At 39.4% G+C, this 21,506-nt stretch overlaps 2 protein-coding genes across 3 annotated transcripts; both read left to right on the forward strand.

Annotated features, from left to right (window-relative positions):
• The first annotated feature begins 6,602 nt into the window (after window positions 1–6,602).
• On the forward strand, window positions 6,603–9,193 carry LOC131254937 (LRR receptor-like serine/threonine-protein kinase EFR). Its single transcript, XM_058255637.1, has 2 exons — window positions 6,603–7,673; window positions 8,972–9,193. The coding sequence occupies exons 1-2, from the start codon at window positions 6,603–6,605 to the stop codon at window positions 9,191–9,193; spliced, it is 1,293 nt and encodes a 430-aa protein (XP_058111620.1).
• Window positions 9,194–16,153: 6,960 nt separating this feature from the next.
• On the forward strand, window positions 16,154–20,100 carry LOC131256216 (putative receptor-like protein kinase At3g47110). Of its 2 annotated transcripts, XM_058257230.1 has the most exons (3): window positions 16,154–17,281; window positions 17,366–17,624; window positions 19,694–20,100. In XM_058257230.1, exons 1-3 carry the CDS (start codon window positions 16,172–16,174, stop codon window positions 20,083–20,085), a joined length of 1,761 nt encoding a protein of 586 aa, XP_058113213.1. In that variant the 5' UTR covers window positions 16,154–16,171; the 3' UTR covers window positions 20,086–20,100. The 2 variants fall into 2 exon arrangements, with proteins under 2 accessions (XP_058113213.1, XP_058113212.1); XM_058257229.1 differs by having other exon boundaries at window positions 16,154–17,624.
• Window positions 20,101–21,506: the final 1,406 nt, after the last annotated feature.

Here is a 21,506-nt window from a genome sequence, read left to right on the forward strand (position 1 = left end):
TTCTAGAATATTAAATTGAATTCTTTCCCTAGTTGATCTTGCTTTCGCTGTTACAATTAACCAACACGACTTCCTACTCAAGCCCCAACTCATTTATCATTCCACACAATCAAACATCTTCCTTTAAAGCCTTTGTCACTGCTATATATTCAGCTTCGTTTGTGGAAAGAGAAACTAAGCACTGAAGCTTCGACATCTAACTGATTGTTCCACCTACTAGCATAAATGAATAACTAAAAGTCAACCATCTATTGTCCACGTTTCCTGGGTAATCTATTTGCACATATCCTACCAACTTTTCCTCTGATTTTTCAAATGTCAACACGTAGTCCATTGTACCTCATAGATAACGAAGTAACCATTCCACTACCTCCCAATGCTACTTGTCAGGGTTTGATATGTATCTTCTAACAACACTAACTGCAAGTGAAATGTTCGGTCTCGTAGAAACCATGACATACATCAAACTGCCAAGTGCACTCGATTAGGGCACACGAGACATAAATTACTTTTCTTCATATGTAATGGGACATTGCTCTAAAGAAAGTCGAAAATGAGCAACATGGGGTGTAGTAACTGGTTTAGCTTTGTCCATCCCAAACTTCCAATACCTTCTTAAGGTATTTTGCTTAAGATAACTTTAATATGCTCTCCTCCCTATCTCTCTGTATATGAATGTCAAAAATCCTCTTTGCACCTCTTAAATCTTTCATTTCGAATGTCCATGATAACTGAGTCTTTAATATATTGATTTCAGACATGCTCTAGCTGACGATAAACATCTGATCAACATATAATACAAGTACAATGAATCCTCCATCACTAAGTATCTTGAAATAGACATAATGATCATATTCACATCTGATAAACCCCGACTCACAATGAAAGTATCAAATTTCTTATACTACTGCCTAGGCAACTATTTCAAACCTTACGATGATCTCCTCAGCTTGCAAACCTTATTCTCTGAACCCCTATATATTGAACCTATTTGGTTGCTTCATGTAGATCTACTCTACTGATTCCCCATGTAAGAAAATAGTCTTTACGTCCATTTGTTCTAACTTCATATTATATTGGGCAATCATCGCTAACACAAATATGATAGACACTTGTTTGACAATATGTGTAAAAATCTCATTGAAATCTCTGCATGCTTTTTGAGCCTACCCTTCGCTACCAATCTTACCTTGTATTTATCATGTTTCTTTCGATAGATTCACTTACAACTGATCTCTTTACACCTAATGGAAAACTGCACCAACTTCCATATTTCATTCTTATACAGAGAGTCCATATTGTCTTGCATCGCCGCCATCTACTTCTCAGCATTTGAGTCATCCAATGCTGGATTTCCTTCATCCGTAATGAGAGCAAATGTAATATTTGAGTCATCTCTATATCTCGCCAGTAATTTGTGATCTCTCGGTGAATTTCTCCTCACAGTTAGTTGCTTCACCTGCTCTTCTGCCTCTTCTTGTGATTCAACTTCTATCTGTGTCTCACATTTTTCGACTTTGACATCAATAAATGGTAATTTTTCCTGTTTCCTTATGTTCATCCTTATGGAACAAGGCATTCTCATCAAACTTGACATCACGGCTAATCATGATCTTTAGTTTGACCCAATCATACAATATGTATCCATTCACACCATTATCATAACCTACAGAGGTGCACTTCTCAGTCCTTTGGTCTATCTTTTCTCTCACAACTGAGGGTATATGAGAGTAAGAGTTACAACTAAATACTCACAACCCTTAGTAGTCTACATCACGACCACTCCACACTTCTTCTGAAATTTTACTGTTTATTAGTGTAAAGGGGAACCGGTTCACTAAGTAACAAGCCGTGTTAATAACCTCAATCCATAGATATTTGCGTAACCCAGTATTGCTCAGCATACTTCGGGCTCTCTTTAAGAGAGCCTAATTCATTCATTCTGCTACACCATTTTGATCTGGTGTGTGCTTGACTTTGTTATTTCATATGATCCCCTCATCTTTACAAAACTGATTAAATTCATTCGAATTAAATTTTTCACAATTGTATATCCTCAACGCTTCTAATTTTTGCCATGACTATTTTTCTATTATCTTCTTCGACATCTTAAAGGTGGCATAAACACTGGATTTATTTTTCATAAAGTAAACCCAAACTTTTTTATAATAGTCATCTATGAATGAGACAAAAATGATAACCCCTTTCCAGAAATAATAGACGACGACCCCCATACATCCAAATGCACAGAGTCTAACACACCCTTACTAACATGCCTTTTAGATTTAAAACATTGTTTACCATATATACAATGCTCACATATATTAAAATCATGAATCAAGCAACGAACATAGAGAAGTGTGCATGCCACAACCGTGCTGATGTGGATTTCATTATAGACGTTGTAGCTCCACCTGATACGATATTCTCGATCAACTTGTAAAGGTTACCGCTCCACTGTGCCTTCATCATATGAGTACCCCTTTTCAAGCTTGAGGACACGATCAAACATGGTAAACTTGCACTCAAATGCATTGAAAGCTCCCAGGGATATCAAATTCTATCTCAGTTCAGGAATGCATCTCACATCCGTTAGGATTTGCTCCATTCCATCAAACATCTTGATGTACACCGATCTAACACTAACAACCTTACATGCAAATTCATTTCCCATAAACACTTGGCCACCATCAAGCTCATTGTAACTAGTGAACCAACTATGCTGAAAGGTTATATGGTATGAAGCCATCGAATCCAAAATCCACTCATTTTTGAAATACTTGAATTTGGATATGGTCAGAACGTCAAAACCTCCCTAGATTCTGCTATGTTAACCTCTTTCGACATTTCATCTTATTTTTTCTGTTTCTGTGCTTTAGGATTCTGACAATTCTTCTTCATTTGTCCATGTCTTCTATAGTTTCAGCACTCTATCTTCCCCTTGCCCTTAGACTTGGACTAAGATCGTGATTTTCCATTCTCCCGCTTCGAATTTCTTCCCCTAACAACCAACACATCTATAGAGGAACCACCACTACTGTCATTCTTTCTCAACTACTTTGAATGAAGGGCTGAAATGACCATTTTGACATTTTTAGTCTCCCAACTATGGCACATAGTATCTACGAGACTCTCATAATATTCTGAAAGAGAAGTCAACAGATTAGGGCTTGGTCTTCCTCACTAATCGTCACTTTCACACTCGTCAATTTGCAAAGTAACTGGTTAAATGCACTTATGTATTCATTAATATCAGACCCTTCTACCATCTTTAGGTGATATAATTTTTTTCTCTAGATACAGATGATTTGAAAGAGATTTTGTCGTGTACAAACTTTTTAACTTTTTCTAAAATCCTACAACGGTCTTTTGATCAAGGACATTATAAATGACCTCGTCAGACATGCATAATTGAATCGAGGTTTTTACTCGATCATCCAGTTCTTCCCACTCTTCTTCAGTCATAGTTTTGTGATGCTTCCCTACATCAAGGAGTAATGCCTGTTGCAATCCTTGTTGAACTAGAAGGCCTATCTTCTTCACCTTCCATAGTTCAATGTTATTTTTATTGGTGAACTTTTCAGTTTCATACTTAATGTTCAATCCCTTCATCTACATATTTTAGATTTAAACTCAAATCCCAACGTATAACTCTGATACCACTTGTTAGAGGATCGATGAAGTAAACCCTAAATTCGAATCAAACATGTAAAAGATAAACACAATAAAGCATGCACATGAATACATGATTTTATGTGAAAATCCGTTGTGGAAAAAAACCACTGCACAAAGTGGCAAGCAAATCCACTATGAAGAACGAATTAATTAGAAGACATTAGATGAACTTACAGATGCAAAACCCTTCAGAAAACCCTAACCTTCCTTCAAAACACTCTTAAAAATATTTCAGCTGTCTTAGTCATATCCTAATCTCACATTACACCAATATTTATAGCATAACACTAGGAATAGTAAACAATCTGCATAATTACGCAAAACTGCGTACGTCGTCGATTAACATCAATCGAGCAACCATCGATTGATGGGCAACCACTTGTTTGGTCGCTAGAACATGCTCAAAATGGTTCAGAGAGTTTACAAGTATTATTAGAAAATAGTTGATCACTTGAACCTCTCAGGTCAATCAACCGAGCCTGTTTAAAGCTGTCTAAAGACTTGTCTGTATAATCCGAGGCTCACTCGATTGATCGATTAGTTTGGTTGATCGATCGTGACCCCTATTTCATATACATATACAAATTGAAAACATTTAGACAATCATAGGGCATGGTTTCATCATGGCCAAACTTACTTTTCAATGTGGTGGAGGAGACTAGGCATAGCTTTTCTCCCAACTGTTACTTTGGTGTAGTTCATCTTAATCAAATGTCAGCCTGTTTTTTGGCCCTGTGCCTAACAAGAGATTACACATTTAATGGTTAGAATGGATTTGAGTTACAATACATTCAAGCTATATGGGGCTTACTATGATGTTTAAGTGACATAGATCTTCATTAGATGCACTGCTCCACACAGGCCTAGATCCTAAAATTAGTTAATTATTAAGTCGGGTGTGTTGCATCAAAGATAAAAATGGGGAACAGTTGGCTTGCCCTACCTCAACCTGTCTGTTGGACATCCTTGTATGTTCTTGTTCAGATGATCCCAACCATTCATCTGGTGGATACTAAAATGTGGATGGGTCGGGGATCAAAGTTAATGCTGATTGGTCATCATAGTCAGCCAATGAATGAACTTTTTCCTATTAAGTGTGGACTATTTACTGTTTTTGACCTTCTTTTGAATCTAGTAGAGATTACCAGTAATTGACCTAGAAGGCCTAGAAATGTAAATGATTCATAAAGTCTGCTTGATGATCTGCACCTGGATCAGATATGGAGAGTTTGGCTTTTTCCTTGTGTGCAATCCAAGTTGGTTCCAAATAAAAGTTTGGAGAAGAGAACTCAGATGGCGGATCGCAAAGTGATCTAGCAGTCCACTAGTAGGAAAGAGTTCAAGGGAGGTGGCCAAAGACAATGAGCTTATGGACCTCAGAATGGCTGGGGGAGGACTGGTCCAACTAAGGGTAAAGGCTGAAAGGCCTATTAACAAAATGCGCATGTGCCCCTTTATTTATAGTCGTTTTCAAGCTACTAAGGATGCTGATGTTTTCTTTAGGGCCCCTTATGTATATCGGTCAGTTTCTAGATGAAGAGCTGCGGATCATCTAACTGGATGGTAAGAACGACTGGCATAATTCCTGCATCATGGGCTATATATCCATGGTAAGTGCTTGAACGATGTGTGGTTCAGATCATTAGACCATGCTGTTTTGTGGTCCTTATCCAACATTTTATAATCCATCATGGATGATAAGCATCTCAATCTTGATTATATTTGACATCGAGTTCTGTATATCTCATTAAATAGACCATGTCACTTGCCTCGCACACTCATCAGATTGACTTAAACTAATAGTAGAGGAGATTGGGGGTAACACGGAGCTTGGTCAGGCCGTGACAGCCTAATTTAGTGTATGTGTTATATATGGATGTTGGATGTCGACCATCTGTTTTGCCAGCTTATTTTAGGGCGCGAGCCCAAAAATGTAGCAGATCAAGATAATTTTTAGATCAAGATGATACTTGTGTTTTCCCTTTATCTAGTTTTATTTATTTATTTATTTTTTAATCATCTTCACCCTCAAGTGATCAAGTGATTGGATGGCAAATAAAAATTATGGTGGGCCTTTTGAAATTTTGTAAAGGTAAGTGGTAATGGTACAATTTCCTTTGTGTGGTATATTTGAGCCTTGAATCTGCCTATTTTTTTTAGGACATCCCTAAAATACTTTGTCAAAATGGATGTGAGTGGATAAAACCCTGCATCACCGTCGATTGGGTTCTACCCCACCATTGGAGATGGACAGTCCTGTCAGGGAATCTGTGAGACCCACTGTGATGTATATACTTTATTCACGCCGTTCATCTATTTTGATACATCATTAAAGACATTTATCCAATAGCGGGGTACATCAAAGGTTCAAGTGTACCGCACCACAGGAAGTAAGAAGCAGTAGGGATTCAACTTCTACAGTTGAAAACTTAGTAGTGTCCACCGTGATGTTTATTTCCCATCCAACCTGCTCATAAAATCACCTGGACATGAATGAAGGGAAAACATAAATATCAGCTTTGGTTTGGTAGGCTTTCAATCCCCACTTCTTCCTTTGGTGTGGTCGACTCAAGCCTTCAATCTTTATATTTGTATGGCTAATGCCGAAAATGATATGTGACAATGGATGGACGGTATGGATAAAATATAGACATCACGTTGGACTCCGACCGTCCGTCTTTTGCTAGGTACGGGTGGGGGTAGTACCGAATCTGCGACACTTTTGGACAGCGACCTGATTCAGTATTATTTATAAATAAATAAATAAAGAATGAAAGAAAGAAAAAAGACAATAATATGGTAAACTGGGACCCACCAAAATCATCTGATCATTTTCTTAAAAGTTGACTCCTCAAGTCATCAAGCGTTCAGAATCCACTCCATATTTGTTTCCTCGCCTTGGCTTTCTTTCATTCACAAACTCTAATATGGAGCTCCCACCTATGACCCTATGGCCATTTTTGTCATTTCTCCTTGTCTCTTCCACTCACGTTCCATGCTTCTTCGGATCAGCCGCTCACATCTCCAACGAAACCGATCACCTTGCTTTGCTCCACTTTAAAGTTCTGATAACCGACGGTCCTCTCCATTCCTTGAGCTCATGGAACCATACTCTCCACTTCTGTCGCTGGCAAGGAGTCACATGCGGAGGTCGCCGCCATCCTCAAAGGGTCATTGCCTTGATCCTCACAGAGAACAACTTGGTGGGCCCCATTTCTCCCTTCATAGGCAACCTCACCTTCCTCAAGAGAATCGATCTCGCAAACAACAGCTTCAGAGGACCGATTCCTGAACAGATGGGCCAGTTGTTCTGCTTGTGGTTTCTCGCTCTGGACAATAACACACTCACCGGAGAAATTCCAACAAATCTGACCCACTCTTCGAAACTCGAATTCCTTTATCTTTCCAGGAATCGGTTGTCAGGGAGGATTCCAACTGAGATTGGCTCTCTATCGAAACTCACTAAATTGTATCTTGGTAAGAACAATCTTACAGGAAGCATCCCACTTTCACTTGGAAACCTTTCGTCTCTCTCTTTACTTTATCTCACAAGAAACAGTCTGGATGGCAGCATACCAGATGACCTTGGTCGGTTGGCAAGCTTAGAGGTGTTTGCCATTAGTGAAAATGAACTGTCAGGTAGGATTCCACCCCAGCTATACAATCTCTCCTCTATTAAGGTTTTGGACGTGGGATTGAACAGATTGCACGGAAACCTTCCTCCTAACTTAGGCTTCACTCTTCCTAATCTCCAATGGCTTTCCACCACAGCAAACCAATTCACTGGACCCATACCAATTTCATTATCCAATGCTTCAGGACTCGTAATTATTGACCTTACTGACAATAGCTTTAGCGGATCTGTACCTACAAATTTGGGAAGCCTCAAGGGTCTGTCCGATTTACGTTTGTCGGGTAATAAACTTGGAATTGGAAAATCTCATGACTTGATTTTTCTCGATTCTTTGACCAATTGCAGTAGCTTACGAAAGCTGCAGGTAAAGAGTAATCATCTCAGCGGTGCGTTGCCCGACTCCATGTCTAATATTTCGACCCAACTGACTGTTGAGGGTCAAATATTGCATATCAGACCCATTTATTATATGGATTTACAAGCATGATACCGTTTAATAGCCTGATTTAATTGTATTTGTGATGCAGAGTGTATTTACAAGCATGAACTGAAAAAATGGTGCTTAAACCATGGATTTAACGCTCTGATGATACCCAAGGCAAGGGACGGACTCCAGGGGACGAAGATTGATGGAATTATGCATCAAGGATCCGAGGAAATCAGGCCATTCATATTAAAGAGGCCCGAAATTGGTGAAGAATGCAAGATCACATAGTTCCCGCCATCTGATTGGCTCAAAACTTTATACATGGCCTGAGGGCCATAAATTAGCCGTACATATCAAATTTCAGCCATCGGATCACTATGGAAGTGCCCCAACTGACAGATCAGCCCATAAACCATTGATTCTGGGCCCACCTGATATCTGGAACTATCTCAACTTTGGTCTCGGCGGTTTAAATAAGATGAGGAAACAAATGGATGGTTTGGATTTTGATAAAACATCACAATGGGCCCCACATATACAACGTGTGTATATGAGGTACACATCTACCCGAGCCGCACCAAACAAGCTAAAGCGGGTCAGCAGCGCTGACCCGCATCTTCTTCCCAAAAACGGAATTTCCGTTTCACGCGGCGAGACGAACGGACGCGGTCCGATTTTGCGGACGCTAGTGGGCCCCACACATTGTCCCAGTAGAAAATCCAAACCGTCCATCTTGTAGAGGGCCATAAGTTCTTCAAACCCATGTTAAACTTTTGGACCCATGCAAGCACACGTGCACGATACAGAGGCCATAAGTGGACTGCCCTGCAACGTTCAAATTGATGTTTGGGTGATTTCTTCTCTGATTCCGCGTCAATGGACGTTCAAAACTACCCATTATTGACCGAAATTTCGTCCTGAATCCAATGGACGGGGTGGATTTCCCAGAAAATACCTCTGTGGGGCCCACCGATCACGTCAGCGCCGGAACCTTACGCGCGTCCGGGAAATCCGGAGATTCGGGGGAGTTGTGGGCCACGATCATCAATCTTTTCGATGATCTGAACCGTCTAAATAATAGAGAGGGAAGATCCCTCCACTTCCACGCTGGCAGAATCGATCAGACAATGAACAACGGTCCGCACGAAGTCTCTGATTACTGGCTGCGTAAACTGACCCGCGCTTCTTTGCCGATTCCTTGCTGTGAAAGGGGTCTTCTGCACGCACGACTCCAGCCGGGACTCCCTTCCACCGGCCTTCCTCCTATAAAAGGAGAAAACAGAGGTGAGGAGAAGGGGAGCAGCCGTGGAGGCCAAGAGAAACGTGAAGGAGACGTGGAAACAGGGAGGGCTGTTGCTGCTGTGCACGGCTGGGAGAGAAAAGCAGAAGGCTGTATGTGGAGTGCACCGCTGGTTTCTCTGCTGCTGGAGACAGGGAGCAAGAGGATCGGTTTTTGAGCAGGAGCAAGGAAGAAAGAAAGAGGAGAAAACGTGACGTTTTTTTAGTTTTTGTTTTTCCTTTCGTTTCCTTTCATTTATTTCTTTCCTTCTTGTTCTCTTCTTTCTCGTTTTATTTCCTATTTGCTTTGACTTAGCCTATATCATGTGTGGCTAAAACCTCTTAGCTAGGCTAAGAGGTGAAGCCTGTAGCGAGATGGGAGAGTCTAATTCTATGCACTTAATGATAATTTCTGAACTGAGTTTAAGTTGATTATTCATAGTTTTCTTAGTCTTTAATGGTCTATTGTGACTGAAATTACAATGGGTTGCGATGGCTTTGAATATTTCTTCCCCTTTTCATGTTTATGACGTCAGGAGGCCCTGTTGTTCATCATTGTCCCACGGGCATGGTAGGATGACAGTACCCTTCCTGATCTTCATACATTGTTGAATGGTTGGTAATTAGTTTAATCCTGTTGTTTACTTTGTCTCCTGGGCATGGTTAGATGATGGAATCCATTCTAATTCATACACATTTCCTCTCTTGAAACCTATATCAATGGCAGTTCAGTAAATTTCCATAATTTGGGATCCTGGCATACGATCTCCCTGATCTCTACAAGTGGATCCTCTGAATCCCTAGTTCCCTTCCTCTAAATTCCTTAAAGTTTTAGATAATTATTCCACAATTATTTCTGAAATTCTATTTGGTTTAGATCATATCTTAGTCTAGTTCTATTTCTACTTGGTTTCAGATAACGTACAGGTATCAGTCCCTGTGGATTCGACCTCGGTCTTACCGAGTTTATTACTACATCACAACCCTATACTTGGGGAGTGAACAAGTTTTAGCGCCGTTGCTGGGGATTGACTTTTCTGAAATTAATTAGTTTTAGAATTAGGATAAGATTAGGATTTTACTAACTTTAGGTTAAATGTTTTTATTTTATTTTATTTTTAGAAACTATTATTTTATTTTTAGAAACTAACCTGTTTTCCTGTTTTGTAGGATCCTGAAATAACTTCTAAACTAGTAATCCCTTTCTAATTCCTCTACTTTTTCTATTTTTAGAATTAGAATTTGAGTTTTGAAAATTTTCTATTATCTAGTATTTTTTCTATTTTTAGGAACTAGTTTATTTTTAAACTTTCATCTTTTATTTTTAGAAACTAGGATAATTATTTCCCTTTTTAGAAATTCTTTCTAATTTTAGAAACTAACTCATCTTTCATTTATTTTATTTTTAGGCTTCGATTTTCTATTTTAGAGACTTTCTAATTCTAGGTCTTCTTTTTAGAAACTAACTTAGCTTCTAGGTTTAGGGAACTTTCCTTTTTTTAGAAACTAACTTTCTATTGTTTTCTTTTACAGGATCTTAACATAGGAACTTCTCATTTGGTACCTTCTTTCTAACTTTTCCTCCTCTTACTTTCCATACTTCTGTAGGATTTTTTCTATTTTTCTTAGAATTAGACTCAGGGTTAGGGTTCTACTATGGAAGCGTGGGTACATGCATATGCCGAGATGGATAAGAGATATTGGGGAATGCCTGAGGGTTGTGGAATTCAACGTATACCTCAAGATTTTTCTCCATCGAGAATGACATTGAGAACCGACTAGAACGTTATGCTCCATCGGCTAATAGGTCTGTATACGATCATAATGATGGGAATGAGGATTATTATCAACCATCATGTTCTCCCATGTATGATCAGTATGACTATAACCAGTGGAACCATCAAAACTGGGAAGATGAACCAACAACATGTTGTAGTGATTATTCTCTTGAATACCCTACATTTGAGAACCAACCAGAAACGATCCAAGAGAATTCATTTCAGCATAACATGGAGTGTATTAGAAAAGCAATGGAAGCACTCAATTCGCGCTTCGATATGATAGAGGAAGCTCGCTCATCCCAACTACAATCCAATCCAGAAATACAATGCGAGGAAAATGATCCTCACTTGCTTTTGAAGAAATCTGAAATTTGGAATGAGGAGTTGGATTCCATTAATGAGCATACGGTTCAATTCCCCGATGAGTCGATCTCAATGACTGTTCAAAAGAATGGTGGAGATACATGGGTGTCTTTCGAATATAATGATGATGATATACTTCACTCACAGGATACACTAGATTTCAATGATGAGGGAGATGTTGGTTTATGTGAACCTCAACCCAATCTGGGAATAGAATGCGAGGAAAGTGAACTCACCCCAAATAAGCACTGCACTGAATTAGACGATGATGCTTATTGGGATGATGATCATGAATATACAGCCCAAGGTCCCCTAGAATCAATCTCAAGTTTGGTCCAGGTCAATGATCAAGATGTACATGAAGTGGTCGATCATAATGAGTCACTCCCCTCACCTGACATGTCTGATTTTAAGGTAGAGGATGAGCCCCTTACAATCGACCCTTCTAACTCTTGTGAAACATGTTTGGACCATTCCTCTGAATTAAATGATGATATGATTCGGGAGAAGGACAAGTTGCTCGCTACAACCTTGGAAATTGAAACCACTAAGTTGAGGCTACCATCTGAGTTGTACACATTTGACAACTCAACACCTCGATTGAGTAGTTTCAATGAACAAAGTGATCACATCGATGCTTCCCCTATTGATTTTCAATCTATCTGTGTAGGGCTGGAGCAAGAGAGCACACCTCCGTTTACCTTTAAAGACAATGGATTCCTTGGGCAGATCATCGCAAGCTTTAATGTGGAAAATGAGTCACCCTCAGCTGAATGTCCCAACTCTTTTAATGATTGTTTGGCACACTTTGCAGATTCAAATGATCCCATGATAAGAGACATAGTGAATGCCTTGCAAGACGACATCTCGGTAGTCATCACTGACCGAGTGAACCCTTACCCTGAAGCTCCTTCTTCCACAGACCCTGAATGTGTATCATTAGGGGAGGAGGAGCTGAAAATTAAATTGAAGTTTGCTACTTCGGAATGTGTTGATACTACACCACTTCCTGAAAATTTTTCTCAATTTGATCTACCTGTAGTCTCTGATTCATCATGGGATACTAACTTTGCAACTTTTTCTGACACAGGTGAATCATATATACTTTGGATATCTCAAGCACTTCAACGGAAAATTTCTTATGAGGTACATAAGTTTCTATGGAAGGTCATGCTCCAAGGCGTCCAAGCCTATTGCAAAAAGGGCTTTTGGATGATCCTGTTGAGGAACTTACTGAGAAATTTATCAAGATACTGACCGAAAGAAGAACCTTGCGGCTTGACTCAGTAGTGTTTCCTTGCTTTCTTAGGACTAGGGTAGTTGCTTTATTTGTCTGGCAGAAGACGGTAAACTTAGCGCTCCTGGGAGGCAACCCAGTTCTTCATTTCATGCCATTTTTTTCATTAGTTAGTTCAATGTTTGTGGGTAACATTACTGCAAACCCTCACGAGACTACAACTCGTCCACTAGGGGCAACCTAGGGGTTTAAAGGCTTGTTGCATATGCTAAATGCAATCGAGAGCACCTGCGAAAGTGGTATAGGTAGGATCTTGTCTTTACTGTTGTTGGTTTCTCTCTTGTACTGACCCTCTTTTACGTAAATAGCTATGGAAAGCCTCTTGATTTTTTCAGGTATTATCTTCCTATCACTTCTCATTTACTTATTTTGTCCCATGTGCATTGCATGTTTATTTCTTTTACATTGAGGACAATGTAGATTTTTAGTTGGGGGTGGGAGATTAGGTTTCCTAATCAGTATTTCTTGGTCTTGAGTAAAAGTTGGTTGAGCAAAAGTGTTGTGAAAATTTTTAATTTTTCAGGCTTTCTGATGAATTCGAAGTGATTTTGACGGCCATCTAGGGCACTTAGAATTTTAAGATGTGTGATGTTGGTACTTCATGACTCTTGGATTCAGTTATCCATTAAATTTCACAGCTAAGTTTGAATTGTTAATCCATTATTAGAATTTGTAAACATTGATTGAGTCATGAATTTGCAAGACACATCTCACTTGCATATTAAGGTTTCAGTTTGATATTAAAGGATTAACTTGGTAATCACTAAACATGAAAGGAACCAACTTGAGAAATTGAATGGATTGGGCGAACAGTCTTTACCATAGGTTTGCTCCCTATAGGTGAGGATTCGATTCCCCATGAATGATATGTGAAAAAGTTGGGTGTACAGTCTTTACCTTAGGTTTGCTCCCTATAGGTGAGGATCTGATCCCTCTTCTTGGCGTTACTTCTAATGAAAAAAAATCAAAAATAAAAGAATAAAAAGATAATGTGTAAGCCAAGTTGGGTTATCGTGAAGTCTCTTAGTTGTTACCAATGATATCCTTAAATATCGAGGTAAAACTTAATGTTGACAAGTCGAGATTAGACTATACATCCATGGAATTCAATATTTAGCATTGTTCTAATTAATGAATTAATATTTGAGCTTGATTATGAAGTACCGTGAGTTTGATTCTAGGAGAAAGTAATGCCAACATTCATAAATCTTAGAATTCGAATATCTGAATTGTTTTTCATAAATCTCTCGAGTTTGTAGAAATTGTTCTGTAATTCTCAACTTACTTTTCGCATACTTTGCTCGGGACTAGCAAAATGCTGGTTGGGGGTTGTCAAAAACTTGTTCACTCCCCAAGTATAGGGTTGTGATGTAGTAATAAACTCGGTAAGACCGAGGTCGAATCCACAGGGACTGATACCTGTACGTTATCTGAAACCAAGTAGAAATAGAACTAGACTAAGATATGATCTAAACCAAATAGAATTTCAGAAATAATTGTGGAATAATTATCTAAAACTTTAAGGAATTTAGAGGAAGGGAACTAGGGATTCAGAGGATCCACTTGTAGAGATCAGGGAGATCGTATGCCAGGATCCCAAATTATGGAAATTTACTGAACTGCCATTGATATAGGTTTCAAGAGAGGAAATGTGTATGAATTAGAATGGATTCCATCATCTAACCATGCCCAGGAGACAAAGTAAACAACAGGATTAAACTAATTACCAACCATTCAACAATGTATGAAGATCAGGAAGGGTACTGTCATCCTACCATGCCCGTGGGACAATGATGAACAACAGGGCCTCCTGACGTCATAAACATGAAAAGGGGAAGAAATATTCAAAGCCATCGCAACCCATTGTAATTTCAGTCACAATAGACCATTAAAGACTAAGAAAACTATGAATAATCAACTTAAACTCAGTTCAGAAATTATCATTAAGTGCATAGAATTAGACTCTCCCATCTCGCTACAGGCTTCACCTCTTAGCCTAGCTAAGAGGTTTTAGCCACACATGATATAGGCTAAGTCAAAGCAAATAGGAAATAAAACGAGAAAGAAGAGAACAAGAAGGAAAGAAATAAATGAAAGGAAACGAAAGGAAAAACAAAAACTAAAAAAAACTTCACGTTTTCTCCTCTTTCTTTCTTCCTTGCTCCTGCTCAAAAACCGATCCTCTTGCTCCCTGTCTCCAGCAGCAGAGAAACCAGCGGTGCACTCCACATACAGCCTTCTGCTTTTCTCTCCCAGCCGTGCACAGCAGCAACAGCCCTCCCTGTTTCCACGTCTCCTTCACGTTTCTCTTGGCCTCCACGGCTGCTCCCCTTCTCCTCACCTCTGTTTTCTCCTTTTATAGGAGGAAGGCCGGTGGAAGGGAGTCCCGGCTGGAGTCGTGCGTGCAGAAGACCCCTTTCACAGCAAGGAATCGGCAAAGAAGCGCGGGTCAGTTTACGCAGCCAGTAATCAGAGACTTCGTGCGGACCGTTGTTCATTGTCTGATCGATTCTGCCAGCGTGGAAGTGGAGGGATCTTCCCTCTCTATTATTTAGACGGTTCAGATCATCGAAAAGATTGATGATCGTGGCCCACAACTCCCCCGAATCTCCGGATTTCCCGGACGCGCGTAAGGTTCATGCAGACCCGCTGACGTGATCGGTGGGCCCCACAGAGGTATTTTCTGGGAAATCCACCCCGTCCATTGGATTCAGGACGAAATTTCGGTCAATAATGGGTAGTTTTGAACGTCCATTGACGCGGAATCAGAGAAGAAATCACCCAAACATCAATTTGAACGTTGCAGGGCAGTCCACTTATGGCCTCTGTATCGTGCACGTGTGCTTGCATGGGTCCAAAAGTTTAACATGGGTTTGAAGAACTTATGGCCCTCTACAAGATGGACGGTTTGGATTTTCTACCGGGACAATGTGTGGGGCCCACTAGCGTCCGCAAAATCGGACCGCGTCCGTTCGTCTCGCCGCGTGAAACGGAAATTCCGTTTTTGGGAAGAAGATGCGGGTCAGCGCTGCTGACCCGCTTTAGCTTGTTTGGTGCGGCTCGGGTACATGTGTACCTCATATACACACGTTGTATATGTGGGGCCCATTGTGATGTTTTATCAAAATCCAAACCATCCATTTGTTTCCTCATCTTATTTAAACCGCCGAGACCAAAGTTGAGATAGTTCCAGATATCAGGTGGGCCCAGAATCAATGGTTTATGGGCTGATCTGTCAGTTGGGGCACTTCCATAGTGATCCGATGGCTGAAATTTGATATGTACGGCTAATTTATGGCCCTCAGGCCATGTATAAAGTTTTGAGCCAATCAGATGGCGGGAACTATGTGATCTTGCATTCTTCACCAATTTCGGGCCTCTTTAATATGAATGGCCTGATTTCCTCGGATCCTTGATGCATAATTCCATCAATCTTCGTCCCCTGGAGTCCGTCCCTTGCCTTGGGTATCATCAGAGCGTTAAATCCATGGTTTAAGCACCATTTTTTCAGTTCATGCTTGTAAATACACTCTGCATCACAAATACAATTAAATCAGGCTATTAAACGGTATTATGCTTGTAAATCCATATAATAAATGGGTCTGATATGCAATATTTGACCCTCAACACTGACTACGCTAAGTTTGGGAGAAAACGAGATATTCGGAGGCATCCCATCAGGGATTCAGAATCTTGTCGACTTAACAGTATTGGATATGGCGCAAAACTTTTTAACAGGTACTATTCCCATTGGTATTGGGAAGCTTAACAAGGCAGGAAAGCTTTTCTTTGCAGAAAATGAATTATCAGGGCAAATTCCGTCTTCCTTAGGCAACATCTCCCAATTGTTGGTACTCAGTTTATATGCAAACAATCTATCGGGGAGCATACCTTCAACTCTTGGTAATTGCATAAACCTGGAATTCATATACCTCCACATTAATAAGTTCAGCAGTAGCTTACCGAAACCGCTTTTCATCTTTCCATCTTTGATTGAACTTGACATTGGAAATAACTCTTTTACCGATAGTTTGCCAGTCGAAGTTGGTAACTTGAAAACTCTCTGGATATTGAGCGTTTCAAATAACAAATTGTCAGGAGAAATTCCAAGCTGGCTAGGCAATTGTCTAAGCCTAGAGTATCTCTTGTTGGATGGAAACTTCTTTCAAGAATCAATTCCTCCAATATTTAGTACTCTAAGAGGCCTTCGATACCTGGATCTTTCACGCAACAACCTTTCCGGGGAGATTCCAAAATATCTGGAGAAGCTTGCTCTAGAGTCTCTAAATCTTTCCTTCAATAATTTCAAGGGTGAAGTACCAAAACAAGGGGTCTTTGGAAATGCCAGTCAAGTTTCAGTGCTCGGAAATAATAAGCTTTGTGGGGGTATTCCAGAATTAAATTTGCCTCAATGCGCTAGCCAAGCTTCCAAGAAACGGAGAAAGTCTCTTGCATCAAAAGTAAAAATCTCAGTTGTTGCTGTTGTTGTCCTGTGCCTCATCTTAGTATCATGTATCTTTGCCACTCTTTATTGGATAAGAAAGTCAAGAAGGAAACCGGTTGATGTGCCTTCTGCGGAGGATCCTTTCGTCACCATGTCTTATGCGGAACTCTTTAAAGCAACAGATGGCTTCTCATCTGCCAATTTGGTCGGCACTGGAAGTTTTGGCGCTGTATATAAAGGGGCTCTAGATCGTGATGGAACTATGGTAGCAGTGAAACTCTTCAATCTTCAACAACAAGGAGCTCTAAGGAGCTTCATGGCTGAATGCGAAGCCTTAAAAACCATTAGGCATCGGAATCTTGTTAAGATCTTAACTTGCTGTGTCAGCATTGATTTCAAGGGCAATGATTTTAAAGCTCTAGTTTACGAGTACATGCCCAATGAAAGTCTAGACAAGTGGTTGCAGAGAGATGGTCATGAGCAGCTTGGAAGGAACTTGAAGTTTACTCAAATGCTGAACATAGCTATTGATGTGGCTTCTGCACTGGATTATCTGCATAATCATTGCCAAACGTCAATCATTCATCGAGATTTAAAGCCAAGCAATATTCTTCTTGATGATGACATGATTGCTCATGTGGGTGATTTCGGGCTAGCCAGGTTCTTACCTGAGGTTCAAACTAGCTCGGTTGGAATCAAGGGATCTGTTGGATACATCGCTCCAGGTAACAATTTTGTCTTTTACCTTATTTAATTCCTTGTATATGAAAACATAAAAATGAACAAAAACACACACCCACCTAGTCTGGCTATTCGCTTCGCAGGAGAGTACAGGAGGTGCGAGCAAGTAGGGTGGGCTTGGGTAGGCCCATTGTGATATGCATCTGAAATCTATTCTAACCAATAGAGGCATTAGCCCATGTTAGGCCCCAGGTCAGAAAATAGACTCAGTTCTGATTTAGGTGAGCCATTCCAAGGGAAATAATTGGGAAGATGGATGCCCACCATTGTTAATTTCTATATGGCCCACTGTGAAATCCACTCCGATCATTAGATACGCCATCCCGAGTAAGATTGGGGCCAAAAATCAGGCTGACCTATGATTGGGCCACATCAAACTAAAAGTTAGGAGAGAGGACAACCCTTAATTTTTAGTAGGTCCACTACCATGATAATATGAAATCAACTCCAACCATTAGCTTGCACACTAAAATAAGGCCCAAGGCTCAAAAATTAGACCCATCCGTGATTCAGGGGAGCCATACATATTGAAACAGTTTGGAAGGTGAATGTTTTCCCGTGTATTATTTCCAATTGTGTGGTCTACCTAAATCATGGAAGGGGATGTTTTTTGGGCCCTGGTGTGAAATAAGGTGACAAACCTTGTGATCTAGGTGGATTTCAAATAAACATCCAATCCGTTCAATAGATTGGCCCCATCACAAGGATTGCCTCATGAAAAAATCAACCATCAAATAATTGAGCAAGTCTATTTATCAATGGATGGTCATTGTTTTTTATAGATGTGATCCACCTGATGGGTAGATGGAGCTGATTTTCGTGGTGCAAATGATCCTCATGGTGAGCCTAACCTACTGGATGGGTTGGATGTCGCATGTACTTAAGAGGTTGTAGGCTATCCATTGGGTAGAGCGTAACTTGTGGTCCAAACTAGTTGGACATGAAACATTCTCTCTACATACACCCCCAAAAGGTGAGACCACACCCCTAGTAATTGTATGGACAAAAAGGTATTCTAGCCCCCTACATATCTCTACACTTATATACTTGAGTGTATGGGACAAGGTAATCCCAGCATGAAGACAATCTTGCGTAAAAGGAAGGCTCATCCACTCATATGGGCACTTTTAAGAGGTATACAAAATATACTAGTTCAAAGCATACATGTGGTTGGAGCATCTCACGCTCACGCTCACTTCTCTGGGTTCTCATGTGGATGGATTCTCTTGGTGATGCATGTACTAGAAAAGTACACATGCTATCATGGTATGCACCATAAAATCATAGCCATCCATGAGTTGGGACTATTTCAAATATATGCATTGGGATAAGATTATGCTTCCGAGTTGAATAGGTAGATCTGTGTACGTTGATCAACCACATGTACCTTGAACATGAAATAGTAGTTATGTTTTTCTAAGCTTCCAAATTTTCCTATAGGTGTTGCTGATTAATGGAACTTTTTACCATATTGGCATGGTATTTTTATAATGGGTCCCACTTGTTGAATGGCTTAGGTTTTTATAGGCTCCCGCATATGACTAATGCCTATTCATTATGTGGGTTGGCCTGATCATTCTTGTGAGATCAATTAGGCCACCTCTTGTACATTGAATGTGGAACACTGGTAAATCTTACCTGAACTTGATTTTATTTGGTTTCGAATCCTGAAAGAATGACCTCAGATGTAAAGGATATACCCAACAAGATCTAGATAAACAAAGCAGTACTCACTTGCACCCCACATTAATCACACCATAGTAAGATATAAAGAATTATTTCTTATAATATATTTAGTTAAGATATGTGTTACACAAAAACCATAACAATAAGTCTTTTGTTCAGTTGATGATTGACACCCTGAGTTCGTTCACTTTAGTAATTATTGAACAATTTTGAATATCTTTGTAAGCATTTACAAGTTCATAGCACACTAATTGATGTTAGAAATTTAGATATTTAGAATAGAAAAATGCTAATTACTTGTTTAAATAGAATATTATTTATATCCAAATGGTCACTTACATTCTAATATGAGATGTATAAATTACAGAATATGCAATGGGCAATAAAGCATCTACACAAGGAGATGTTTACAGCTATGGAATCCTTCTATTGGAGATGATCACTGGAAAGGGGCCAACTGATGGTATGTTTATGGACAATCTAAGCCTTCATCACTTTGCTAAGTTGGCTTTGCCTGAACAAGTAATGGAGATTGTTGAGCCACGACTGCTTATAGAAGACATTGAAGTTACTCAAGGCAATGGAAATCATATCAATACAAGAAATAAAATGCATGAATGCTTGATTTCAATGGTCAAAATCGGTGTGTTAGGCTCTTCAGAGTCTCCAAGAGAACGAATGTGCATGAAAGATGTGGCTTCAGAAATGCATACAATCAAGAACCAGTATCTCAGGGTCACGATTCACAGAGACATCTAAGTTAGATCACAAATATTAGATGGAGGTTTGTCTTACCTCAGTCATTACCAAGTTATTATTGGTAGTTATATTGAGAAATATTTTCAAACAAAGTTGCTTTGTTGATTATGTTTCTAAACAAGCTCTGGATATATTTAGTCTTGGGTTAAGAGCGTACTTGTATTCATATCGGATATATAAGAAGATGTGTTTCTTTTTCTTTATTTTGTATTATGCTAGACAATGAATTTAATATGAAAAAGACATTATCATATTATAATAAGAAGAATATTGAGTTACTATAAAATGTTTAATTGTTAATATATTTTATGTAAAAATTTTAAAATTGATAATTCAATAGTAAGGAATTAGTTTAGATGTTGAACTGCCAACTTATTATTAGTCAATGAGTGCTTTCATGCTGGTATGGTGTCCTCACTTACTCGGCCTTTTCTTACTCTCCTCTAGCATTGGTGTGATTGAGGTGCGATTTTACTTAGATGAGATAATGCATATAACTTAAAGTCACCACTAGCCAAATAAGGGTTACAATATAGGGTTTGCCAGATATCATAGAATAATGCTTATAGGTTAGGAAATCATAAGATTCCCTATTGGAGTTCCAGCACTTATCTCACACCACTATAATCTAATCCCAGCCACAACAAATCTAGATCAACCTTAGGTATTAGAAATTTAGATCTAATAAAATAGTTAATTTATTCACTTGTGGAAGTATGTTCAACAAATTTAAAACAATCAAATAAACAAGAACCAATAAAGTATTCACATAAAGTATAAGAAAATTAATGTAGAAAATCCTTGTGGGAAACAACTATGGCACAAAATGATAGAAATTCACTATAATTAAAATCATTAGAGTTTACACCACTTATCTTCTTGGATTACAGTGGAAACCCAATCTCTCCTTACAATGCGCACCTAGAAAAACTCTGGCCCCTTGAAAAAATCCCTTCCCATGCCCTTACAAGTGTAGAAAATTGACTCACCTCACAAAACCCTTACCCTCAGAGAGAAATCACTCGTATAATCTAAGCCGTAATCGAAAACGGACTTAAATACCACAATTTGTACTAATTTATGTAACCTGTCAGTTGGACCAAATGGGACCTTCTGTCAAATCGAAATAAACCAACTCATATATTTTGATCGAAATGAAAATGTGTAAATATTCATAGTGAGAAAACTAAGAAACCTTCCCTAATTTGGTTGGACTGAAAAGACACCGGTTGAACTGAGATATGGCTTCTCTACACTAGCGGATCAGCAGAATCCAAGGCATCCCACACAATAATATCCACATTGACTTGCATTCTGATAAGTCACCTTAAAGATCTCCCTTACAACCTCCACCTTAAGCATAGATTGCTCCCAGCATTCTCCACCTAGAATGCATACCATTTACACCCCTGTGCAATGGT

The sequence above is a fragment of the Magnolia sinica genome, chromosome 9, assembly GCF_029962835.1.
Source record: "Magnolia sinica isolate HGM2019 chromosome 9, MsV1, whole genome shotgun sequence".
Classification (NCBI taxonomy): Eukaryota; Viridiplantae; Streptophyta; class Magnoliopsida; order Magnoliales; family Magnoliaceae; genus Magnolia; species Magnolia sinica.

Coding starts and splice junctions, on each gene's coding strand:
- LOC131254937 (XM_058255637.1), top strand. CDS start 6,603: ATGGAGCTCCCACCTATGACCCTATGGCCATTTTTGTCATTTCTCCTT. Junction 7,674..8,971: donor GTAGCTTACGAAAGCTGCAG/GTAAAGAGTAAT, acceptor GCACGACTCCAG/CCGGGACTCCCTTCCACCGG.
- LOC131256216 (XM_058257229.1), top strand. CDS start 16,172: ATGGCGCAAAACTTTTTAACAGGTACTATTCCCATTGGTATTGGGAAG. Junction 17,625..19,693: donor TGTTGGATACATCGCTCCAG/GTAACAATTTTG, acceptor TATAAATTACAG/AATATGCAATGGGCAATAAA.